Source organism: Aulonocara stuartgranti, assembly GCF_965226115.1.
Source record: "Aulonocara stuartgranti genome assembly, chromosome: 7".
NCBI classification, from domain to species: Eukaryota; Metazoa; Chordata; class Actinopteri; order Cichliformes; family Cichlidae; genus Aulonocara; species Aulonocara stuartgranti.
In genome coordinates, this window is record NC_138945.1 from 13,547,394 (window position 1) to 13,569,956 (window position 22,563).

Below are 22,563 nucleotides of genomic sequence, written 5' to 3' on the forward strand. Positions count from 1 at the left end.
GCATGAGAGAGGAGATTAGTAGTGCCTGCTCATATGTAATCATTTGCTTGGTTTGTCCAAAATGCAAAGACATTTACTTTACAGTCACATAAGTAAGGGAAACACATTAATTTAATTATTAATTTATAGCCTCATTTTCCTTTTTCATACTTACCTAATTAATTAGGGAGCCTACGGTTACTTAGCCTACTTGGGTCAGAAATCAATTAGACAGAATCTGTAAGATATGTCACCATGACATGACATGAACCTAAAACAAGCAGCTAGCTTAGCTTAGCATAAAGACTGAAAAAAGTGATGGAGCAGCCACAGTCAAACAGCTAAAAGCTGCTGTTTATGACGATTTCTGCAACTTTATCATCTTGTTAAATACGGTGTCGAAATGTATGAAATCTTCATATTCAAGATATGGCGCTTTAAAGGGAACCGCTGAATTTTCTTCCTGTTATAGACACCACAGAATGGTTATTACAACTACAGCTATTGCAATTTACCCCTGTTTGGCAAATGTATTTATTTTCATGACTGAATAAATGTTAAGTATATTATGGACGTTATCTTGGGGATAATAGAAAATATAGTCATGCTGAACATCAAATGGGTTATTTTATTGGCCTTAAGAAGTAAAGGTTTACTGAATATCAGTTTATTTGTACTTTTAAAAGAATGTATTTTTAAATATGACATATAATTGAGTAAAACATATCACAATGTTTCTCCCTTACATTAATGTGTTAGACATAAGCCCTATAATGAATGACATTTACTGTTATGAACACTACAGCCTGTAACAATCTGCACTTTTGCTATTTAATTGTGGCTGAACCAAGTAGGTATTAAATAGCCTGTTGCGGTACAAAGAAATACCAAAATGCACCAAGGAGTAGAAATGAATACATATTCAGTTATTTGAATCTTTGTGTCATCTGACAGCTTACATTCTTTATGTTAAGCTAAACTAAGTAGCCTCTGTACATTTCATTATACAATACAGGTACAAAAATCTTGAGCCAACCCTCATTTCCAAACCTTCCAAAGCTTAGATTTTAGCTTAGATCTTTTTAAGGTGGTCTTAAGCAATATTTCTCCAGGCATTCTGGAGGTCTTTCAAAGTTCTTCTTTGAACTCTGCCTACTTTTGCCCACATTTTCAGTCAACTCTTTGTACCTCACCATTTTCAAAGGAAATCCCACGCAATCTTTCACAAAAACACAATTTATTCAATTTCTTTACCTGAACCCATAAAAACTGCCAACAATAACAGTTTGATAGGCATAAAATTATATTACTGAAACAACGTGATTCCCAAAAAGCTATTAGTTTAAACCTTAGCATATGACATATATTTATATCTTGGCATATGGATATGTACATAGTCTCGTTAAAAAAAATGTTCTGGGGAAAATGGACACGTAAAGAAGAAAGGACGAAGTGGCAGCCCCAAAAACTACAGTAGAAGTAACGCATCTGAATGTCATGTCAATAAGAAGCAGGAAAAAAATCCAGCAAAGACTTAAAATAGGACCTGAGAGATGCATATGCCCCTTCAGTTGATTCATCTACTGTTCACTAAATCCTCATCAGAAATGGTCTCAATGGAAGGGTGACTGTCAAGAAGCCATTCTTAAAGAAGGAAAAGGTTTAAGTATGGTAAATTACACAATAACTGGACTTCTGGATGGTGATCAATCCAAATTTTAAAACCTTGATATTACATACAGAAGAGGTCAGGAGAAAGCAATGCTCACTGTTGTACCTATCTGTAAAACATGGTGGAGGTTCTGTCACAGTGTGGGGTGCATTTCAGCCAGTGATGTTGGAGATCTTGTCAAAGTTAATGTAATTATAAATGGATTTTGATCCACCACATAATACTACTTTGAAACCATCTGATTGGCAATGCAACATTTTTCAGCATGGCAAACACACTGTCAATGCAATACACACACACACTGGAACACTATGAGTCCCGGCTTGGCCTCCCCATAGCTCAGAACTCAACATTACAATATTGAAGCAGTGTGATCATCTTAAAATGTAAAAATGTTTTTTTTTTTAGAGCTTTAGAATGTCCCTCAGGAAGCCTAGAGAAATATTCCTGAAGACTTCAGTTCAGGTTGTGTTGAAGAATAAAGGTGGTCATACCAAATATTGGCTTTAAAGCTTGTAAGAATGGTTTAAACTCTGTTTTTGCCTTATATACTGGATTTCCATGTGTGTTTGCACTTGTTTTAATAATAAAGAGATGAGGGATGGCTTAAGACCTTTGCACAGAGAGAGAGATTACATCAAGAACTTTGGCTATACAACTGGCTAAAACAAACCAAACATTCATTCATAAGAAAAAAATCCACTCCCACTGGAAAGAGAGGTGGCAGATCTGCAGCAAAGTTCCAACAACCAGCAGAAGACCTGGTCCAAATGGGAATTTATTGCTTTACTACAGAAGCGTTTGACTCATCAAAAATATGTCAAAGCTTCAGGTTAAAAGACATAGGATGGGAGTCTTCTACATTTATCTTAAGGTCAGCAAGTCCCATGAAAAGGTCAGGTAGTGAAAGGCTCAAACACATACTATTTGTTTGCTCTCCAGGGCTCTGATGGTTTCAGACATCAGATATCTGAAATATGATCATCTCAGGGCCTTCAGGTACAGACCCCCAGTCTAAAACAGAAGGTTTGTGAGGAGCACAAAAGCTGGGTTTAAAGAGAAGGACACCAAAACAGTTGTTAACATTGTTTCAAACAGTGACCAGTTGCAACAGGACCCAGCATAAAATAAATATGAATTATTTTCAACTTTGAATCATGCAAAACTACTCTAGTAGAGTCCCGGAATAATTACATGACATTGACAATAAGCATAATAGGTATACTTTCATCTGTCAGCTCCCTACATTGATAATGTTTGTTTACACCTCCTGCATACTCTATCACATAGTCCAAACATAACAGTGCATGTCATAAGAGCACATCTGAAGTGGACTATCTCCTGTTGTGTGCTACATATGGGAAAGGACAACGTCACCGATTTAATGAGCTAACTGTCCTGAAATTGTTGCGAAATCGTGCCCACACACCTTTATTTACAGAATAAAAATGATAGGGCACGGAACTGGTTTCAATATTCGGAATTAAAATGTATATGAAGCAAAGCAACATATTGTTGACATCTCTACATTGTTAGTTTGTAAAGTTTGTAAAGAAAAAACATGATTAAAGGCAAATCTGTGCAAACAACAAGACTGATCCTTTGTTTCTTTGATGCTATGCATCAGTGAGTTATTGTGAAGGATGACATCTACAGGAGTAATAATGTTACTGGTAAAGACAAGGCAGTATTCTCAAACAGACTGCATTTTACACCACTTTTCTAGCTTCCAAGCACTCACACAGCTGTGACACACTGTTTTGTGACTCAGTACTTTGCTCAAGGACACTCCGAGATATAGAGTGGAGGATGTTGATGGCTTATTTTCTGAGACAAAATCATGCAAAAATGCTTGATTTTGCTCTTTTCATGGGATTTGTTGATAGGAGTAAAATGTTGAAGGATTCCACCCTTATTCTTTAAAGCCAACTAAGTCTAAAGAACCATAATCTCCAAAAAATATCCTTTAATAAAGCTTTATGCACATATGTATATTGTTTAGTATAAACAATAAACATGGGTTATCTGGAAAGCTCAAAGCAGATGAAATGTTAATGTCCCTATTGCAGGGCTGTGGACAATTTGCATGGTGTTTGCATGCTGCAGTTCCTTCAGTATATGCCAGTTGTGATTATTAAGTCTAGCGGGGGAAAAAGGCTGTGGCACTACAACTGCCAGAATTACCCTAGTGTCCTCTAAATCCCTCTGGAGTTTTTCAGCTTTGGTCTTTTCAAAGAGCAGGCTCTGCTCAAGCTCCTTTATGTGGACATGCTCCAGCCTGGTCTGCGTCTGTTAGTAAAAGAGAGCAGGAAGAGAGGAAAAACAAACACCATTGCGAACACTGAGCTGCCAGCTTTGTGCCACAGACAGAAACAAGGCAAGACTTTAAAGAGAAGACCAGGAAGTACAAAAGCACTGATGGTTTGCAGCATTTCAGCTTTTTTGTTTGGAGTATCCAGAGTTAGTTACTGTGATCATCTCTTTCTTTCAGATACTTTTGTTTCCATTTCATGAAGCAATTGAACAAGACTAATCCGGGAGTGAGAAAGATGCAGAAAAGACATGCACGATGAAGGCATAAAAAAAGTGAAGACAAAAGCGGCATTCAAACACAGACATGTGGACAAACAGATAATGAGAGTAATGGTAATTTAAGTGCTGCAGATGGGTAGAAAAATCTGAGATGAATAAATGAAAAGAGCAGGAATAGAACACAAGTCTGAACAAAAAAAGATAAATGATTGATAGAGTGCAGGAAAGGCAAAAACATTATGCAGCAAGTCTGATTTAATCAACTTCTCATTTTTTGGAAGAAAATGATCATCAGCTTTATGGTGTCATCCTAAGTTGTGAATTAAAAAGAGTCAGGAATCACAGTGAAAATCAAACTAACATGTCACTCAGTGGAACGCCGAGTTGACAGTGATGATAAACTATTCATCTTGGTTGGAGTCAATAAATCATACCAGACTTTTATTAAAGAAGTATCAGCCTGATCAGTGAGAGGCAGACAGCTCGGGTGAATAGGACAAGTGAGAGAACATGTTTAATTGAGAATCGGATTATGTAACCACATTTACCTCGAGGTCTCCCTTGGTGATGCATGCCTCTTCTACTCGAAACTGTAGGTCCTCCACTTTCCTGTCAAACAGGGACAATAATAAAATCTTCTAAAATCACAACACACAAGTGGCTCAGTCATTAAAACCCTACAGATTTACTGAAGAGCTGGAACAAGCTGATACTGCCAGTCATTCTGGCAGCCTTCTTATTTCAAAGAAAGAACCTTCTCTGTGAAAACAGGATGCTGCTCTTTTTCTCCCTCTTGTATTAAATGAGGCATTTCCAAAGTATGCATTTCAGGGCAGACGGTATCGTTGTCATGTGGATGACAATCAGAATGATCTACCTGCTACAACTGACAGTGCTCATCCGGAAAAAACTGACTATTTAGAAGACAGCAAATCCTAAATGGCAAAAAATTCATCTTAACTAAATATACAGCAAAATTAAAGTTATTTTGCTAATATCTTTGCTCTGTTAAAAGCTTAACGGGTGCTTGATTTTCTGTTGACATATGCACAAACTACAGCTAAAAAGCTTTTACTATGTAAAAGCAATTGCTAAATTAAAGCAAGTTTAATTTCCTAAGGACTTAGAAAAAGATTCCCATGCTTGTCTCACCTCTCAGCTGGACTAAGATGTAACTCTCTGTGTATAGGTTTGTACAGGTTTAGGCTGTGGCTCAGGTGAGGTCGCAGGTCACCAACCAGGTGATAGATCAGTCTTTGATTCCTGCTGTCTTGGGCAAGATACTGCACCCAAAGCTGCTCCCAGTGGATCAAATGGATGAAGTCTGCTTATGTGAATGGGAGAAAGCGCTTAGGTGTAGATAAAAGCGCTGTAAAAATTAATTTGTGTGTGACTGGGTGAATGAGACTTGTAGCAGAAAGAGTTTTGAGTGTTTAAAAAGGTACTATATAGGTATTAGTCAGTTTATTATACTTTTTCCTGATTAAAATTTATTCAAAACAAAGCTGCTAGAAGTTAAAAGGGTACAATGAAGAGGCAACACATCACTACTGTTTTAGCCCAGCTGCCCTGGGTACCAGTGTACTATAAAACCAAGCTTTTTATAGATCTAGTAATTCCATATTTTGTCCCCAGTCATCCTCGAAAGAACTCCTTCCCACTCTTGCCTAAATGTTGCTTATCATGCTAAGCTATTCTTAAGTCCCAGAATATAGATATGGAGCTGGTTATAGGTAAAGTCAAGTCAGCCACCTCTTCTCCTCCTCCAGCTGGTTGAGCAGCTCCACTTTGTCTCTATCTGCTGCTTCTACCATCGACCGCAGCTGATCCATCTTGGCCTCCATCTCCACTGCGTACTGCGGCATACAGAATTAACATGAGTGCACACATCACAAGTAAACTGTTAGATGTTGGTGACAGACCACACTTTGTTTGACCTACTGATGCCATTTTCAAAATGTGATATTGTTTCATTTTCTTATTTATTTATTCTGAAATTCTGAACTGTTCACGTGTCTCACCTGATCCCGGCATTTCCTCAGCAGAGTCAGCTCCTGCTGCACCTCTCCTGCATGGCTGGTTGCTTTTGCCACCTCGCACCTCTCCAGGTCCCTCTCTGCCAGCAGCTGCTCGATGTGCTGCTGCTTCTCCTTCAGAGCCTCCTGCAGGGCTGTGGTGCCTGAAATCTTACGAGCGTACCGAGCTGACGTTTCTGTCAGCTGTAAAAATGACACAAGCACTCGTGAATCACACTGCAGATGTTAAATCATGCACCACGCAGATTAACCAGATATCTCACCAGTCCTGCTCGGCTGGGTTTCCCACTGATTGAGGAGGTGGCGGAGCTGATGGAGCTGATGGAGGAAGCGCTGGGGCTTCTTTTGAGAATGGACCTCCTCCGTGAGCTCTTTGCCTTGGAAGGGGTGGTACAGGGGAAGCCAATTCGGGTCACCTTGTGAACTGGAGCAAACAGGCCATACCTGGGCATGCACTGGAAGTACCTGAGGAGGAGACAGGTTGTACTATGCAATTATCCTCTGTCATATGTACTACAGACAGAGCTCAGAGTATTGTAAATTTGCTATGCAAATAAAACTAAAAATCTGTCTGTGCTCTTTACCTGGTTCCAGCTACAGCGCCATCATTCTTGCCTAGAGGTTCATCTAGTTCGACTCCACACCAGTCTCCCTTAGCAAAGTCTGTCTCTCCGAGAAACCTCACCACTCCTGCCTTGGTACCACCAACCTACACACAAAACAATTCATGCAAATTCATTTTTATCTAAAAATGTTATCTTTTTTCTATTTACAATAACGGCTTCAATCTAGTGGAATTATTCAAGGTGAAGCAAGCAATTTATCGAACTTGAAACATTTACACAAGCAGCCCTAGGAAAAAAAAAGCACTGAGTAGTGTAGCAATAAACTTTTCTGTGAGGCTCCATGTCTACATCACTGATATTCTGCCCTAACGCCAGCCGTCACAGTGGATTCAGTCATTCTTACCAGCACTCGGTCTCCCAGCCTTAGCTCCCTTCTGTTCTTCTTCGTGGAATCTGGGTCGGAGAGGTTGGACACTGACTCACTGGATGTCAGGATCCGGTTAAGTGCTCCGCCTGTCTTAATGGCGGTGCCTGGAGCTGAAGGAAGAAGAAAAAAAACAAATACAAGAACGATCACAGGGTCCACATTTGTCAGTCACTTTGTAAGAACATCTTAACTGAAGCAAAACTGTGAGATGTCCCAAATGCTATTTTGTTTCTTCCAGTCTCTGGCTGTGATCAACAGCCTTTATTTAAAGCTGTTAAAGCTGGAGGTGGGGTGATGTGACCAAAGTCTGATTTTAAAACTGGAAATTTGTTTGACAAATTCATTCTAAACACTAGGTAAAGAAAATGGCTGTGCTGTGAAATCAACTGTGTGTCTACCTAAAATAACAAGGCAGAGAAAACGCTATAAGCAGCAGAAGGTTTGTTACTTTTTTTTTTTTTGTATCTTTAGAGACCAAGATCCTTGTTGCAGAGCAGTAGTCTACTACCTATAGACTTTTAGCTAGGTGCTTAAAAAGTTTTATGGCAAAGTTTCTAAGTCAGCAACAGTGAGTTGAATTGAAGCAGGACGATGACTGTGAGAGAGGTACTCAAGGTAAGAGGGCCAAGAGCACTTGGCATTAAGAAGTTTATCTTCTCTTCTACTATCTGACTAATTTTTATTTTACTTTAGTTAGTTATTTTCCAAAATGTAGCTTTGTACATTTAACTTTTAGTGTTGAACAGGACAGAAAGGAGAGAAAGAGAGAGAGAAAGCAGGGAGAACAGCACACAGGAAATGGCCTGGGATGGAATCTAGCCTCTGTGGTGGCCTTGAGGCATGTGTGTCGCCCACTTAACCCTGAGTGATCAAACTAACATTCAAATTTCAAACTACATCCAAAGGTAACCCTGACAACATGGAAAAAAAATCTCTTAAATATAGCACGACTATAAGGGAATTTTAAGAATAAGCAAATGGCTAAAGTGGATGTTAACCATCTGCTGTTAAACCCATTAGTCAGAAACAAACACACACACACACACACACACACACACACACACACACACTATTTTCTCTTTATGCTGCAAGTAGGAAATAAACTCCCTGGTGCCTCTCTCAGTCTCTCTACTCTGCAATCAATGTTAAAGGATAGAGGATAGTGGAGCATGGCTCTTGTGCAACATTAAGGCTAAGATACAAGTCTTTCCCTAAGTTTAACAAAGCTGATAAGGGCATCTCTGAAAATATTTGGTCTGTAAAGCACAGTTATCCACCCTGTTATGTTTTCACAAATAAACTTACTAGATGAAGTAGTGCCAGCAGGTGCTGCCTCGCTTGTTGCGGAGACTCCTTGTGTTGGGCTGGCCCGGCCTCCATTCGTCTCCTTCTCTGGCAGTGCTGTTCTGGACAGCTTTGAAGGCCGCGTGAATATCCCCCGTCCGTCCTCACACTGGAAGTACCGGACCCCTGCCACAGAGCCATCGTTTTTCCCGATCAACTCGTCCAGCACAATGCCCGCCCACTGGCCGGGAGCAAACTGCGTCCCTCCAACAAAGTGCACATAGCCAGGCTTGTTGCCGTTCACCCAGACTCTCTCTCCAATTTTAAAGTCTGTGTTTCCATCTTGGACTGGTGAGGTCACACTGCCAGGGGACTTTTCAGGAGGAACTGGCTTCGAGGTACCTGCAGTTGGAATCATGTTTTAATAAACCATAGTTAATAATCTTAAATATTACTTTTTTATAGTTAGATTTAAAAGGTGCATTTTTTGCCAAAAAGAATTAGGTTAATTAGGTTAAAACAAATGAAAATCAAATTTATTTATTGGATTTTCCTTGGTTTTGTTATTATTTATTAAATTATTAATAAACACCAAGTCAGAATCCAAGGAATCATATTGTAATTAGTTGGAAAAGTTGTTGGACTGGTGCACCCATAGTAGTACGAGGAACAGATTAAGTTCTAGGGAGATTTAACCCCCAAAAATGCTTCTGTTTGGGGATTAGTACCTGGTGAGAAATGTCAGTATGATCTGTTTAATACAGTCTGCATTCTAAAAAAAAATCTGCAGCTGTAAACATTTTGAGTTTCTTGTAGTCTTTCTCCATTTTCGCTTCATAAATAATGCTGAATCCAAATAACAATCATCCAAAGACTGATTTAAGGATGTAGATGATTAAAAAGAAAAGCACCTTTAGTGATACTATATACAGAAATACACATGGAGGTCCAGCACACTTTGAGAAAACTCACTGATAAGTTCTGTAGTTAAGAACGGCCCAAACAGATACAAACGATAGCATGACACTTCTTGTTGACAGAATTAGACACTTTAATAAACAGACACAATCTTGAGGGGTTTTTTCTTCAACAGCTTCTTACCAGATGACGGTGATGTCCGTGATGGAACGCCGGAGGGACGGACTATTTTACTGGGGGGTTTTAGCCCACTGGCTTTGCCTGATGTACTCATGGCTCCTTGTTTGTCCATGGCTGGGGGGGGGCCTATTGAAGATGAGGGATTAGGCCTTCCCCACCACCTTACACGGTCACAGTATGATAAACAGGAGCTGGCAAAAAGAAAAGAAGAATGTATCCTCAACAAAAACAAATATAAAAAGATGACAGTGACAATAAAGAGGACACTGAAAATGCTACATCCAGATTAAGATAATCAACTTTTGGTTATTTCCTTACCTGGATGACTAAGCATGCATTAAGAAATAAAAAGATGACATGTCAATATCAAGGCAATTTCATGTGTTTTAATTTTTTTAATTGTAAAAATCTAAACTGGTTATAAACTATTATACAAAAAGATAGATTTTAAATTTAAATTCTAAATCGTTCTGGTTATTTTGAATGTGTTTTTTGTTAATCAGCATCAAATCTTTCTTGTCTTAGGACTTTTCATGTGTGACTGTAGCCCATTCACAGAGGCCTACAACCCCCACAATTACATCAGTGTCTCAGTGAGAGCTGTCGCTCTGCTCAGTGAGGCCTCAGTTTGTCTCAACACCTCCTACTGTATGTCACTAAGTCACAGCCCAGTGTTTATTACAGAGCTGTTCATTATCATCTGTGAAATCACTGTCATATTCAGCTGACCACATGGTATGTCTCCAGTTTCAGCTCACATGCCCATTAGTAGAAACATCTCTGCTACCATTTAATTCACAAGGTACGTATATGAGTCACACTGACTACAACAAGAACGTCTTTGGACATTAAAGCTAAGCGACTAAAGCCACCAAGCACTAGATGTTCATGGATGGAAGCTAAAGGTAAAAACTCATTACAGGATGTTGGAAGACAAAATGTGTTGATTTATTTGGTTGTAAAATGGTTTATTTCAGACAGCCATACATCTACCCCAGGTTTACAGACTAGTGTTTCTAGACAACAACGTTTTAAATATTAAAAAACATGTGTTACACCATTTATTTATATGTCAAATTCAGATGTGTGTTTCCACATGCTATAATGGCCCAACCTGAAAAGACAAGATTTTCACCTTTCATTAACCAAAGCTCAACATTTTTACAAAATGTTAAGATTTTGTAAAAGGTTTCAACAAACCGTTCACGAAATCTTCTTATCAAAGAGATGGGCAGGGTGAGATGAGTTGTATTAGCTTAGACGCCAGTCACTAAATAACAAAATTAGCGTTTGACATCAAACAGACTATATTGTGCTTCCAAGGAGCCAGACTTTGTTGTAATTTTTGAAGTGCTCTTGGGCAAAGTTGTCTAGGCTTTCTGCAGGTCTTTCAATGCTTTCAATGACATTGGCTGCTTTTTCACTCATTTCCAGTCCAATCTTTGTACCTGACCATTTTCAGAGGAGTGTTTTTTATTTGGTTCTATCAGCTACTTAACACTGACCTATGAATCATTCAAGTATGTAAAAGACACCTGAGTCAAGGGATGAACCAACTTAGCAAAAGAGCTGTTTTAAATAGTTTGTCATGGCACTTTGTTACTAACACCCAGTTGCAAAAACACATATTTTTTTCACATTTCTTTAGCTAAATCTATGAAAAATACCAAAGATAACACAGTTTGACAGGCATAAAATATTATTTTTTCAATAACAAGGTTATTCCCAAAGAGCTATAGCCAAAAAACATGGCATATCTCAGCATGCTGTGCAACGTCCTTTAAAAAAAAAAAAACGGCTCCTAACATAGGACCTGAGAGACACATTTGGGCCTTCCATTGATCTATTTTGCTGAAGCCTCAAGGAAAGGAAAATGTTGGTATAAAAAATGTACACAAGAACTCGACTGAAAAATCAATGGTCCACAGTCACAGTGTTCAATTGCCTTAAAACAGGATTATGAATCAAGAAACCCCCTTTAAATAATTATAATTAAATTAAGTGCAGAACAGAACAGACAGAAAACAGAGGCCAGTGGGAGATTTTCCCTAAACGTCACAGTCGAATACCAGCACCAGCAGTACAGACATGAAAATACAGGTGAAAAGTTTTTATGAATAATCTTAGCTGAAAAATCCGGACAGCTTTTTGATTATGTGTTAATTTGATCCAGTATCTTGAAAACTTCCAAAGATGATGTTTGGGTTATAAAGAAAAATCTAATTAAAGAAGATGTGTCTTTCATGAAAGACATCTTCTTTATTGTTTGTAAGATACTGGAGAATATGTTCTTTTTATATGAAATGACAACATCACAATGGACATATTTACATGGAGAGATATAACTGATAAGAAATCTTTAAGAATTCGAAAAATAGCTTCATAATGGAGGCAAATGTTGTTAAATTATTCTCAAAAACAGATGTTTAAATCTAACTCAAATCTAATGGGACTCAGGGGCACCAGTTTTCCTCCTGGGCCACCAAAGACTTAACGCAGCCTTGTCTCCGAAGCAACCGGCACCGTGAGCAGTACCTGCTCTGTCCATGGTAATAAAAGTATATCATACTCATTTAGGTCGACCTTTTTAGTTGGAGCACTAAATCGTTTCTCACAACACTGAAGAGAAATCCTGTGCAGGTAACATTACTTCAGAGGTCTTCCCCCGCCCAGCAGGTGTTGCCAGACCAACACAACAAGCACACCTACAGCTGTCATGCATCAGCCTGCTCTCCATTCTCTGCTGCCAGCTCACTAACGACCATTCAATTATCTCCGGTTTTGCATGATCACACAAAAGCAATTAATGAAGGGAGAAATCGTTAGTGTACATAACAGACACATAAGAAGACTGGTGTGTGTTGTTTGTGTGGGCTGGGCTCTCTGTATCTATGGAGCTAGTGAGATAACTTGGATTTTTACCCGCCACACTTTCCCCACTAGGCATCCTGCACATTTAACCAATACCGGCGGACTGACTGGCATGTCATTTAGCAGCAGATTATAGTGATTTACGTGAGGTAACAGGCACTTGTTTTTTTTTTTTAATCATATTTTGCATCCTGTTAGCTAGAGCCACGGTGGTTGCTGGTATGCCAAAGCTAGCTAGCTTCAAAACAGCAATAACGCACAAACTGTGGTTAATATAAGACAACTAACACTCTAATGAGGCGATATTAAAGCAGACTAAACACAGACAACAGTGGGGAAAAAAGCTGCTTTGAGAGCTTACTTTGTCTCGTTAGATGAACTGGGTCTCAGTAAGGAATGTCGTGAGAAGGTGCAGCGTACCTTGCACCGTTACATGTTTTTTCCAACAGCTACTGTTTCCCAGCCCAGCCCCGACTCACACAATCTGACGTCACTCTTGGAAATGATGCTGCCTTCACAGCCCCAACATAAGCTCGTGAACTGTGAAGCCTAGTTGTAAATTTGGGGATCTGAGGTTACTATCGTTGCCAAAAATTAAGGTAATTCTGGAAATGAACTTAATATTTTTGTTAGCGTAAAGTAAAACTAGAGTAGAGAAAAATACAAAATGTGAATTAAAAAATAATATTTACTTAGGTAATATAACATTTCAAATATCAGGAAAATATTTTGATCCGTTTTATCAAATTTTTCACAACCAAAAGGAGGAAGATACAATGTTGCGTGAGTTAATATGGGCTGGGATATCTGCATTACTGTCAAAGTGTTGTTTTGTTTCTTTGTTTTTAATGATATTGTGAACTTCAGTCTAGCCCCTTAAAAATATCACATATCAAGGAGTAATAAAACAAAAACTGAAAGTAAATAGGGAAACTCACAATGGAAATTATCTGAATCTACATTAACTAAAAAAAATGCTAACTAAAAATACATAAAATACTAATAATAAAATGTCATCAGCAGTTATTGAAATGCAATTTCTTAAAGTGGGAAAAGAAAAAATAAATAAAATTCTTAACACCTCACAGTAAAAATAAAGGCAAGTACTGACATAAAAATGTACTTTTGTAGATGTACGCTATTGTCACTGACGCATAATGCGAGAGCTTCATTTTGCTGCTTTAGCTCTCTGAATCATAGCTTTGTTTTCTACACTTTGCGCAAAGCTGAAAAAGAATAGCTCACTGGATTCGTTTTCAATCGACTGTTTTTGTAAAAACTGAGGAAAAAACAAGAAATATTATCACAGTCCCTGAACCCCAAAGAGACATATCTAAATAACTTAGATATCTAATTTACTGTCAACAACTAAATGATTTTTATTGGATTTTTTTCAAAGCAAAATATTTTTAAAACTTTTCAAAGGCTAATTTTACCACCCACCTAACTATGGAACAGCCATTGTTTAAAATAAATAAATATTTATTTATTTACGACCTTAGTGAAAGTACATTATTAGTAAGTAGAAAACATTCAAAAGTAAAAGTGCGCAAAATGTGCTTGGTTCCATTCAGACACTGAAAAGTGGACCAAAAGAACTATGTAATGTTTAGGCGTAATCTTAATTTTTTCTTTATTGAAAACAAAATGTGACAGGGTACACAGACTGAAATGTTATACAAGCAGAAATACACTTGCAAAGGCATTTACATACACAGTGCTTTATTCAAACTAGCTGAAATTATCTGCAAACCATACTAGACTATCTCAAAAAACCTCCCTTTGCATGTGGGTTTTGCCCTGATAGTTTGTTAGCACTAACGTGAGCTAAACTTTTCTGTGGCTGTACAACCATTTTATTCAATAAATATTATTTCAGTGGGCAGCCAAAAGATCAGTGTTACACTTGAACTGCCTAATAAAAACATTAAAACCAACCTTATCAAGTATCGTGGATACATGAGCCGATGGCATCTATGTGAGATGTTGCCTTGACAAGCTTTTAAGTTCATTCTTTACTCACCTGCCCAGCTACTAGGGAAATGTAATTGTAAGCTACTAACGACAGGTAAGTGGCTTATAATCACAAAGTACATCCAAAGTCACAACAGGTGCATCATTGCAATAAAAGCACTACACCACTAAGATGTATAGTAAGTGAGTCATTTTGTTCATAATTACAGCAAAAACTATTTGACATTTAATTTCAACTACAATAATATAAATGTTTTCAATAGCCAGGAGTTTACCATGCATTTGTGTATTCAGGTGGATCTTAGTTTCCCTACAGAATTAGAACAGGGACAAGCAGCTGGCTTTACAGCCTTCTATCATCTATGGTGGAAATGTCATTCTCTGATGACTTTTTCTCATCTTTGTCGCTGCTTCTTCTCAACAGTTTGTTAAGGACCTTGTTGAAGGCTCCACTGAAGGCAGGGCTCGAGAAATAATACAAAACAGGGTTGAGGACACTGTTGAAGTAAGTCAAACACACTGACGTGTAGAATGCCAGGTTGGCTTCTTCAAAGTATTTGCATTCATTGTACCATACCTTGAGGACCCACACTGCAATACGCGATATGGTGCTGGGGAAAAAGCAGATGATAAAGATTAAAGCCACGGCCAGGATGAACTGAACGGCCCGTTTGATTTTCCCCTTCTTGTCCACAGTCCGGATTCTCAGCTGCCATGTAATTCTGATGGTGCAGAAGGCCACGATGGCAGTGGGCAGGAAAAACTGGACAACATAGAAAGTGTTATGCCAGGTGGAAAGGGGACTAAAGCCCATGCAGATGTTGAAACTTTCACACTGCGTACGGTTGTTGTTGTAATAAAAGTGCTGATCAGCAAGAAGGTACCCCGTAGCAAGGAAGATCAAGCACCAGAGGCCAAATGAGACCCAGAAAGCATAGCCCAGCCCCATTTGGTTGATCCGATTCGACGGGTGGACGATCTTGAAGTAACGATCTACAGCCACGGCCGTGAGGAAAAAGATCCCAGCTGCGCGGTTGGCTGCCAGCAAAAAGAGCAAGATGCGACACGGGATGTCACCGTAGAGCCAGTTTTTCCCACGCCTGTAGTAATCTGCTCGGAAAGGCAAGCAGAAGAGCACGATGGAGTCTGCAACTGCCAGGTGAGTGAGGTACACAGCGTTGGGTTTCCATGTGTCCATGTGAAAGATGAACATCCACAGGGCGACAAAGTTCCCCGTTAGTCCAAACATGAACTCCAGGATGAGAACTGGAGGCAAAACTTGGTCCAGGATGGGAGATTCGAAGGCACAACAGAGATCTGTGACTGTGAGATTCATCTTCTGACCCATCAGAGGAAACGGCTGCTGTAACATACAGTGTCGGTAAAGAAAGGCTCCACCAGGTGATTTCTTTGGAAACTGAATCGTGTTTGCGCATATGCAAAAGGTGCTCAGCCAAACATACTAATCTTTATGTGGAGTGAACATCTGTGCACTCCGTTATCTATGGGGAAGCGGTATTGACCCAAAGGAGCATGGAAACAACTGTAAATGTTATCTGTCCGGGGAGTGCACCTTCATTATAAAACTATTATGCAGGGGAATAGGTTTACTCACGAGTATTGAGTGGGATGGATGAAAAACAAGTAACCTGCGGCCATTTAAGTAACTAAGATAAAGCAGCATATCAGAGCCCTGAAAAAGAACTCATTTTTAATGCTTTAAAAATAACAGACACACAACCATTAGAAGAAAAAAAGTCAAATGTGGAAAGAGTGTAAGGGTGAAGGAGACTGAAATTTATTAGCCTACAGTTTTGCTTGAGTGAAGAACATTTGGGAAGGATTCATGTCATACCACACCTTTGGCAAACGAGAGAAAGCAGCTATTAACTAAAAAAAAAAAATGCCAAGTGAGTGGCTGAGTCCACAGCTTTTTATGTACAGTAAATAAAATAGGTATAAAATGACTTAATGTGTACATTTGGCCAGGTCGTCGCTGTTACAGGTCACATCCTTTCAGCAAAAGTGCATATTTGGTCTTCACTTCTTGACTTCACCCAGATCATCAATGCTGTCATCATCCACCTACAACGCACAGAGAGACACGGAGACTGAACTGTGTGTCATGTTTGAGATTATAGAGGACATCTTCAAAAGCAGTTCAGAAAATCCGCTTTTCACACCGTCCACAGACCCACGACACTGTCCTGTGCTATTATTTTGGATTGAATGAGTTCTAGCCAATTTATATTGACACTAACATATGCTGCTGTTGAGAACAATATAGTTATTATGGCATTTATTGTTTTACTGCCCAGCCCTAGATGGCACCTTAAGATTTGCATAAACAAATGACTCAATAAAACTGAGCGAACGTTATAAATAAGAGAGTGCCAAAATTCCTCCACAACACAGCAACATACTGAGGGGGGTGGGGGCACTTATTTTTTTAAAAACACATTACTGTAGGGACACAGTATATACACCAGTCCCTCACATACATACTGTACAATGTAAAGTACTCTTATGCATGTCTCCCCTCTTCTTGCAAATGTTTGCTGGAGTATGCTGTGTTGCACATGCAAGCAACAGGAAGCTAACTGCAGTTCACTTAAAGGCAGCCGGTGTCACTGATAACAACTTGAACTTTGTTACGTTTTTACAAATTGCCAGTGAGAGAGTAAGTTAAGAATGAACCTTTTCAGCACACCCTGGTTTTCTCCAGCTTACCTCAGGCCACTTCTCTTGAATGACGTCAATTATGTCGTCTGTAAAATCTCCCTGAATGATTATTTCATCCTCTGCTGTAACTGAGGCACCACAAGAGAATTTCTGGGCAAAGAATCGCTGAGCCTCTTTAAGGTCGATGTCTGCAAGAGTCAAACCAGAGAATCATGTTAAGAATAAAACATGAAGGGAATAAGATTTTGGCAGCCTAGAGGATAAGGACAGCACAAGAGCTCTCACCAAATGTCGCCAGGCCACACACCCGTGTGACGTATTTCTTCTTGGCTCTTGGGATCTTTGCTATTGTAACTTTCTGAGGCACAGTCTTCTTTTTCTGTTTGATCTGGCCTCTTCCACCTTAAAAGGTCAATTAAAATGAACCGGATTTAAACTCATGCAGTGTTAAGTCGCACACAATTAAAGCACTGATAAAAAGTGAAATGCAGACAACATGAAGCAATCAATCCTTAGCTATCATTTGAATCCTAAAGACTTACTGGAATCAGTAGACTCAAGTTTATCAGACCCATGTCTTAAAATGAACCTATGAGGTCTCAGAGTGTAAATAAACCTTAAACAAGGCAGGTTTCATACTTATTCCATTACTTTATATGTAGGAAATTTGATGCACTATAGCAGTGAATCATGAACCAGTAGATTCTGATTCCTTTTCCCTCTGACGTTTACGTACCTCTCTTCTGTTTCTTCTTTTCCTCCTCCTCGCCTGCAGGAGGAGCATCTCCAGTGCCCGGTTCCTGCTTAGGCGCATTCGCTGCTGGGCCAGTGGGACAAATGGAAAATGGAACAACATTAAACCCACTCCCTCAACAACATGTTTAGCTTTCAAGGGATTATTATGCAGCTTGAAAGCCTGGAATCATTACAGATCTTTACAGCAAATCGTTTCACCTTTCAGGCCTTGAAAGTCTGTTTTAAACAATTAAAAGCCAGTTCTGTTCACACTGTGGTGAACCTTGCAAAGACAGGACCTCTAGAACTCCAAAACTATATTTTTAAAGTACACATGACAATCAAAAGCATTTCATGTAGCATGGAGCTGACCAAAAATTCATCACACTAAATGTTATCAATCCAAAGAGCAGCGTGAGAAAAACTTTAATGTCAGCATGACCTAAATGAGCGATTCGAGAGATCAGTTTATTCACAACAGCTGGCTAAGTACCAGTTTGGTATTATAACATATATGATTTAGCTTCCACAGAACAAAGTCAGCCTGAACAACGTCAGAGCCTGCTCAGAGCAGCAGTGTAAGGGAACAGCATTACTGTTAGAGAAAAAATAATCCTGACTGACTGTGAGGGACCCAGCAACTGCAGCTAATATTAGAAAATTGTGGCTTTTGTTGGAGTCAAAATGTTAAGTCTATAATTATCACCTCATCTAATCTTTTTAGAGGAAGGCTATTCTGTTAATGTCCACAACTGTATTTTTAGTCCGTGAATGACCCACGATTTCAAAATAATGTTCATGGCTGTTTTAGTGCAGCCCCTCGGACCATCTGTCCCTCTTTAAGACAGTCTTTTCTGACGTACCTGAGATGACCATATTAGAAACAGTCCCTCTCTATGACATCAAACACATCCAAGAGTAGAATAACCTGCCTGAAACATGAGTTTTTAGAGCAGTCTGAAACCTGAAATTTTGGCTCATTACTTGCACCTACACTGACATTTAAAACTATGACCATGATCAATAAGAGCATCCAACTTGCAAAAATGGTTACATTCATTCATTATTATATATCTAAAATCTGAAACGCCACTCACCTACAGTCATCCTGGCAAACACATCTGGAAAGTTCTTCTCCAGCCACTGCCTACATTTAGCTGGCTCAGGCATGTACTCACAGTACTGCAGACACAACACTGCAGTTATTTACATTGCAGCAGAAAAAATACCCCCAACTGAATATTTATAGAAAAGTGGGTCACACAACTAAATATGGAAACTGATAGTCAAACTCACCTCTGTAGGCAGAGAGCACACTGCAGAGAGAGAGAAAAACAAATCAAAAATTAATGTCACATTTTGAAAAGGGGCCACCGCAAAACAATTGAAGATGAAGTGTGGTTTTGATGAGTGGTTTTATATACTGCACCTCCACAATAAAGAACTTTCATTGGGTACTTTGAATCAGGGTCAGCTGTCCCTTGCTCTGATCTGCTTTCCAAGGACCCAGATTCCATCTCAGTAGTAGCCATCAGAAATTAACTAGAAAAAAAGGGACAATGAACACAGGGCACACACAACATTTATCCAACTCATGTTAAATACCAGTAGTTTGTGAGTTGTGTTTTAGGATTACAATTAAAAAATACCACAGAAAGATGTGCTTTCTTTTGTTTTTAAAATGGGTGCAAGTTTTTTGTTCTTTAAACTGACAGTAAATGGCAAAAAAAAAGCCTTTTAGAATTTACAATATCACAACATTCCCAAAGATATTCAGTTTACCAACATTTCACAAAGTAAATGTACATATTCAAAAAGAAAAAATGGTAACTTTATATCTATATTTACCACGCACAGACACTTTGATGAGATGCCAAGTATATTAAGGCAACGCAAAAATATTCAGCAAGTTCTTGTTTGTTTGTTTTTCTAGGTTAGAGAACAATACCATCCACATCAATTCATGTGTGAAATACTTATTTCTCCTATACTGAAGGTTCAATCAGTGCCCTGGTCCATATAAAAGATGGACAGAGCTACAGTGATGTCACCTATTCCTGAAGTCCCATTTTGAAGTCTCCAAAGCTGTCATTTTGGTTTTAAAAGAACAGAACAAAAAAAAAAAAACCAACCCCGGATGTGGTAAGGAGTGACTAGTGGACATCAACAACAAGCCAATGCAGACACCACAGATAATCCATTGTAAAACATGTTATGCCCAAGATTTATGGGACAAATTGAATTTTTTAATGAAGTATGATCCATAACAAGTGACAGAGGTTGTAAACGCAACAGGAAAGTGTTTATAATCGTCAATACAGAAATCCATCTTCCCATAGTCTTCTGTAGGACCTGAAATCTTGTTGCAACCCCAGCTATCACCATCTGGCAGCCTTTCGATAGAATGCATGTTTAAGGCACTTCCGCATTCTGGGCTACTTTTCACACCCAAAAGCTACATCCATATTTTATACTGTCTATGGTTTCTGCTAATTGCGTGATGCTAACACGTCTCATCTCTGTTTGAACTTATATCACTAAGTTATTTGGCAAATAAAAAGGAAGAAACTTGCAGACAGCATTCTTTAATAATTCATTTACAGAGGAATCCATGCTTTCCTTTGCTGGCACCAAATGTCAATATATAGAAGCTAAATTAGTTTGAAACACTGCATGTATTTGCATTGCTTGCAGATATATGTGAAATATCAGCAGGCAGATATTTTTTGCCTGATACTGGCCCATGGCCGATATATTAGCGTTTACATTTTCCAAAAGTGTGAACATGCAAAAACGTGCAAACTATTTATTCTGTACAGGAATTATTGGAGAAAAGGGTGACTTTTCTGAAAGGGTTTGAACACAGCTTGTCCACCAGAGTGAATCTGACTCTAGGTACTGTGCGTATTAAATGTAGCAAGTACCATTATAACTGGGTGGAGTTTTTAACTTTTCACTTTAACCAACACGTTTGTGAGAAAGAATATGCGTCAACCTCAACATATTTTATGTATATATATAAATAAAGGCTAAGAATCAATATCAGATGTTTTATCCCATGAAAATATGGATTGGATGGATTGGGTTCGGAATGAAATAGAGGTCCGAATGGTGAGCAAATATTTGAATGGGAGAGAATTTACTTACAAGTTGTGAAAACTGCGCTTACATAGACTACACTGCAACATGAAAAGGTTTAAATACTACTCATGATTAAAGTTTACATTACAACTTATAAACCGACGGACTAAAGTCTCTTTAGATTTATTATCAGACAATAATACATGGATGAGCACGGCTCCTGGCAGTATTTCATCATGCTAGCCTGCCTTGCCAACACTCTTCCCTTAGTTTCACGACATATCGGGCACAAGGGTACCAGCTAGATAACAGCATCAAACAGATGTGACTGAAGTGAAATTGATCACCAGCCGATCTCAGACTAATTTAGCGCCTGGCTCCAAAACATAAGTGGAAAGAACCACAGAAAAAATAAAACATATAAGGCAGTATGAATTTGATATTGCCTGTGGAAAGAACAGGCTTTAGCTTGCTAACACATGCGGCTTCTTTGCATTAGCTGACCTATTAAACAGAATAGTTCGCTACAATGCTTATAGTAAAGTCTACAATTAAACCGTAGTAATTATTCTGCAAACACCCATCCCGTGGACACGATGCATCGAGCTGATATCTTTAAAAAAAATATCGAGTTTAGTTTTACTGCTTCATTCATCAGGTAAGATTCATTCGCCCAGCTGTCACCGTAAGCATCTAGGAATTAGCTTAGCCGGCTAACTGAGCTAACGCACGGCTAAAGTGGACACGCTCTGCTGCTGAATAAATACAGAATAAATGTCAAATTACGTACCCCGTACGATATACTCTAAAACTGTTGTCTTTCCAATGAAACCGATCGCATTATTCAAGCTCGTAAGAGTTTTAGAAAAGCATTCTCATGAAATATGGTTCACTTGGCGTACTTGGAGCACGCCATGTAACGCGTCTTGTTTTCTTCTTCTTCTTCTGTATAGGGTTTATTGGCGGTTGGCAAACAGCAAAATGGTGCATTACCGCCACCAACTGGTGTGGAGTGTGGACCGAAATTACAATAAATAAATAAGTAAAATATTCAAATTCTCCCGAACAAATGGGTCTGCCTTAAAAACCAAAATACAGCCTGATAACTTTCACTTATAGAGCTCACGGGAAATAAAATTAAACAAGTCCAACTTCACTTTTATATCGTCCAGCTTTTTGATCAGTTGTCTTCCTGTTCCCTACTGCAGTCACACTCCCCTGTACAGTGTTTACCTATTCACTTCTTGTTTTAGTTATAGGGGTGGATTATATGCTTCAGCGCCCCCTGTGCTTCGGAGTAAAAACACACATCACAGATTTATTTTACATCTAGTTTTGTTTTCATTACTGTCTAAGAACCTTCATAGACGTCTAAGGAAGGAAGCTCAAAACAAGAGTGAATACCAGAACAAGATGTTTGGCATTGGCAGAGAAAATCTATCAATTTTCAGGGGCATACCCATTTAGGAGAAATACATTTAATAAATTACTGCTACTCCTCCTCCTCCTACTACTACTACTACTAATAATAATAATGATAACAATTATTATTATTATTACTATTTTAAAAATAATTTCCCAAATATGGCATTAATGAGGTGTTTGTTAGTCTTGTTATTCTTGTTC

General features: G+C 38.7%; 3 protein-coding genes across 11 annotated transcripts in view; all 3 read right to left on the reverse strand.

Moving 5' to 3' along the window:
* The window catches only part of clip1b (CAP-GLY domain containing linker protein 1b), a 48,927-nt gene extending 35,932 nt beyond the window's left edge, over positions 1-12,995 (reverse strand). For 3 of the 5 annotated variants that reach the window (XM_082539131.1, XM_082539129.1, XM_082539128.1), the window contains exons 1-10: positions 12,827-12,995; positions 9,598-9,785; positions 8,518-8,898; positions 7,189-7,322; positions 6,804-6,928; positions 6,483-6,684; positions 6,205-6,402; positions 5,936-6,039; positions 4,732-4,792; positions 3,836-3,940 (exon numbers count right to left, since the gene is read on the reverse strand). In XM_082539131.1, coding sequence (XP_082395257.1) covers positions 3,836-3,940; positions 4,732-4,792; positions 5,936-6,039; positions 6,205-6,402; positions 6,483-6,684; positions 6,804-6,928; positions 7,189-7,322; positions 8,518-8,898; positions 9,598-9,706 — 1,419 coding nt within the window. In that variant the 5' untranslated portion in view covers positions 9,707-9,785; positions 12,827-12,995. The remainder of the gene's footprint in view (positions 1-3,835; positions 3,941-4,731; positions 4,793-5,935; positions 6,040-6,204; positions 6,403-6,482; positions 6,685-6,803; positions 6,929-7,188; positions 7,323-8,517; positions 8,899-9,597; positions 9,786-12,826) is intronic. The other 2 variants (XM_082539130.1, XM_082539132.1) reach the window with 2 other exon arrangements.
* Positions 12,996-14,081: 1,086 nt separating this feature from the next.
* On the reverse strand, positions 14,082-16,096 carry LOC309711121 (hydroxycarboxylic acid receptor 2-like). The gene has a single exon (XM_082541149.1). It carries the CDS (start codon positions 15,809-15,811, stop codon positions 14,783-14,785), a length of 1,029 nt encoding a protein of 342 aa, XP_082397275.1. The 5' UTR covers positions 15,812-16,096; the 3' UTR covers positions 14,082-14,782.
* A 119-nt stretch (positions 16,097-16,215) lies between these two features.
* Positions 16,216-22,171, reverse strand: denr (density-regulated protein). 5 transcript variants are annotated; one of them, XM_082541152.1, is made up of 8 exons: positions 22,095-22,171; positions 19,286-19,398; positions 19,153-19,172; positions 18,953-19,038; positions 17,858-17,946; positions 17,407-17,523; positions 17,170-17,309; positions 16,216-16,524 (listed from the first exon to the last, which is right to left on the reverse strand). In XM_082541152.1, exons 2-8 carry the CDS (start codon positions 19,386-19,388, stop codon positions 16,480-16,482), a joined length of 600 nt encoding a protein of 199 aa, XP_082397278.1. In that variant the 5' UTR covers positions 19,389-19,398; positions 22,095-22,171; the 3' UTR covers positions 16,216-16,479. The 5 variants fall into 5 exon arrangements, with proteins under 5 accessions (XP_082397278.1, XP_082397277.1, XP_082397280.1 ...); XM_082541151.1 differs by lacking the exon at positions 22,095-22,171 and adding an exon at positions 21,728-22,021 and having other exon boundaries at positions 17,858-17,938; positions 18,945-19,038; XM_082541154.1 differs by lacking the exon at positions 22,095-22,171 and adding an exon at positions 21,728-22,019 and having other exon boundaries at positions 17,858-17,938; positions 18,954-19,038.
* Positions 22,172-22,563: the final 392 nt, after the last annotated feature.

Coding starts and splice junctions, on each gene's coding strand:
- LOC309711121 (XM_082541149.1), bottom strand. CDS start 15,811: ATGTTACAGCAGCCGTTTCCTCTGATGGGTCAGAAGATGAATCTCACA.
- denr (XM_082541152.1), bottom strand. CDS start 19,388: ATGGCTACTACTGAGATGGAATCTGGGTCCTTGGAAAGCAGATCAGAG. Junction 17,947..18,952: donor TTTGCCAGGATGACTGTAGG/TGAGTGGCGTTT, acceptor TTGTCCCACTGG/CCCAGCAGCGAATGCGCCTA. Junction 17,524..17,857: donor AAAGAAGAAACAGAAGAGAG/GTACGTAAACGT, acceptor TGACCTTTTAAG/GTGGAAGAGGCCAGATCAAA.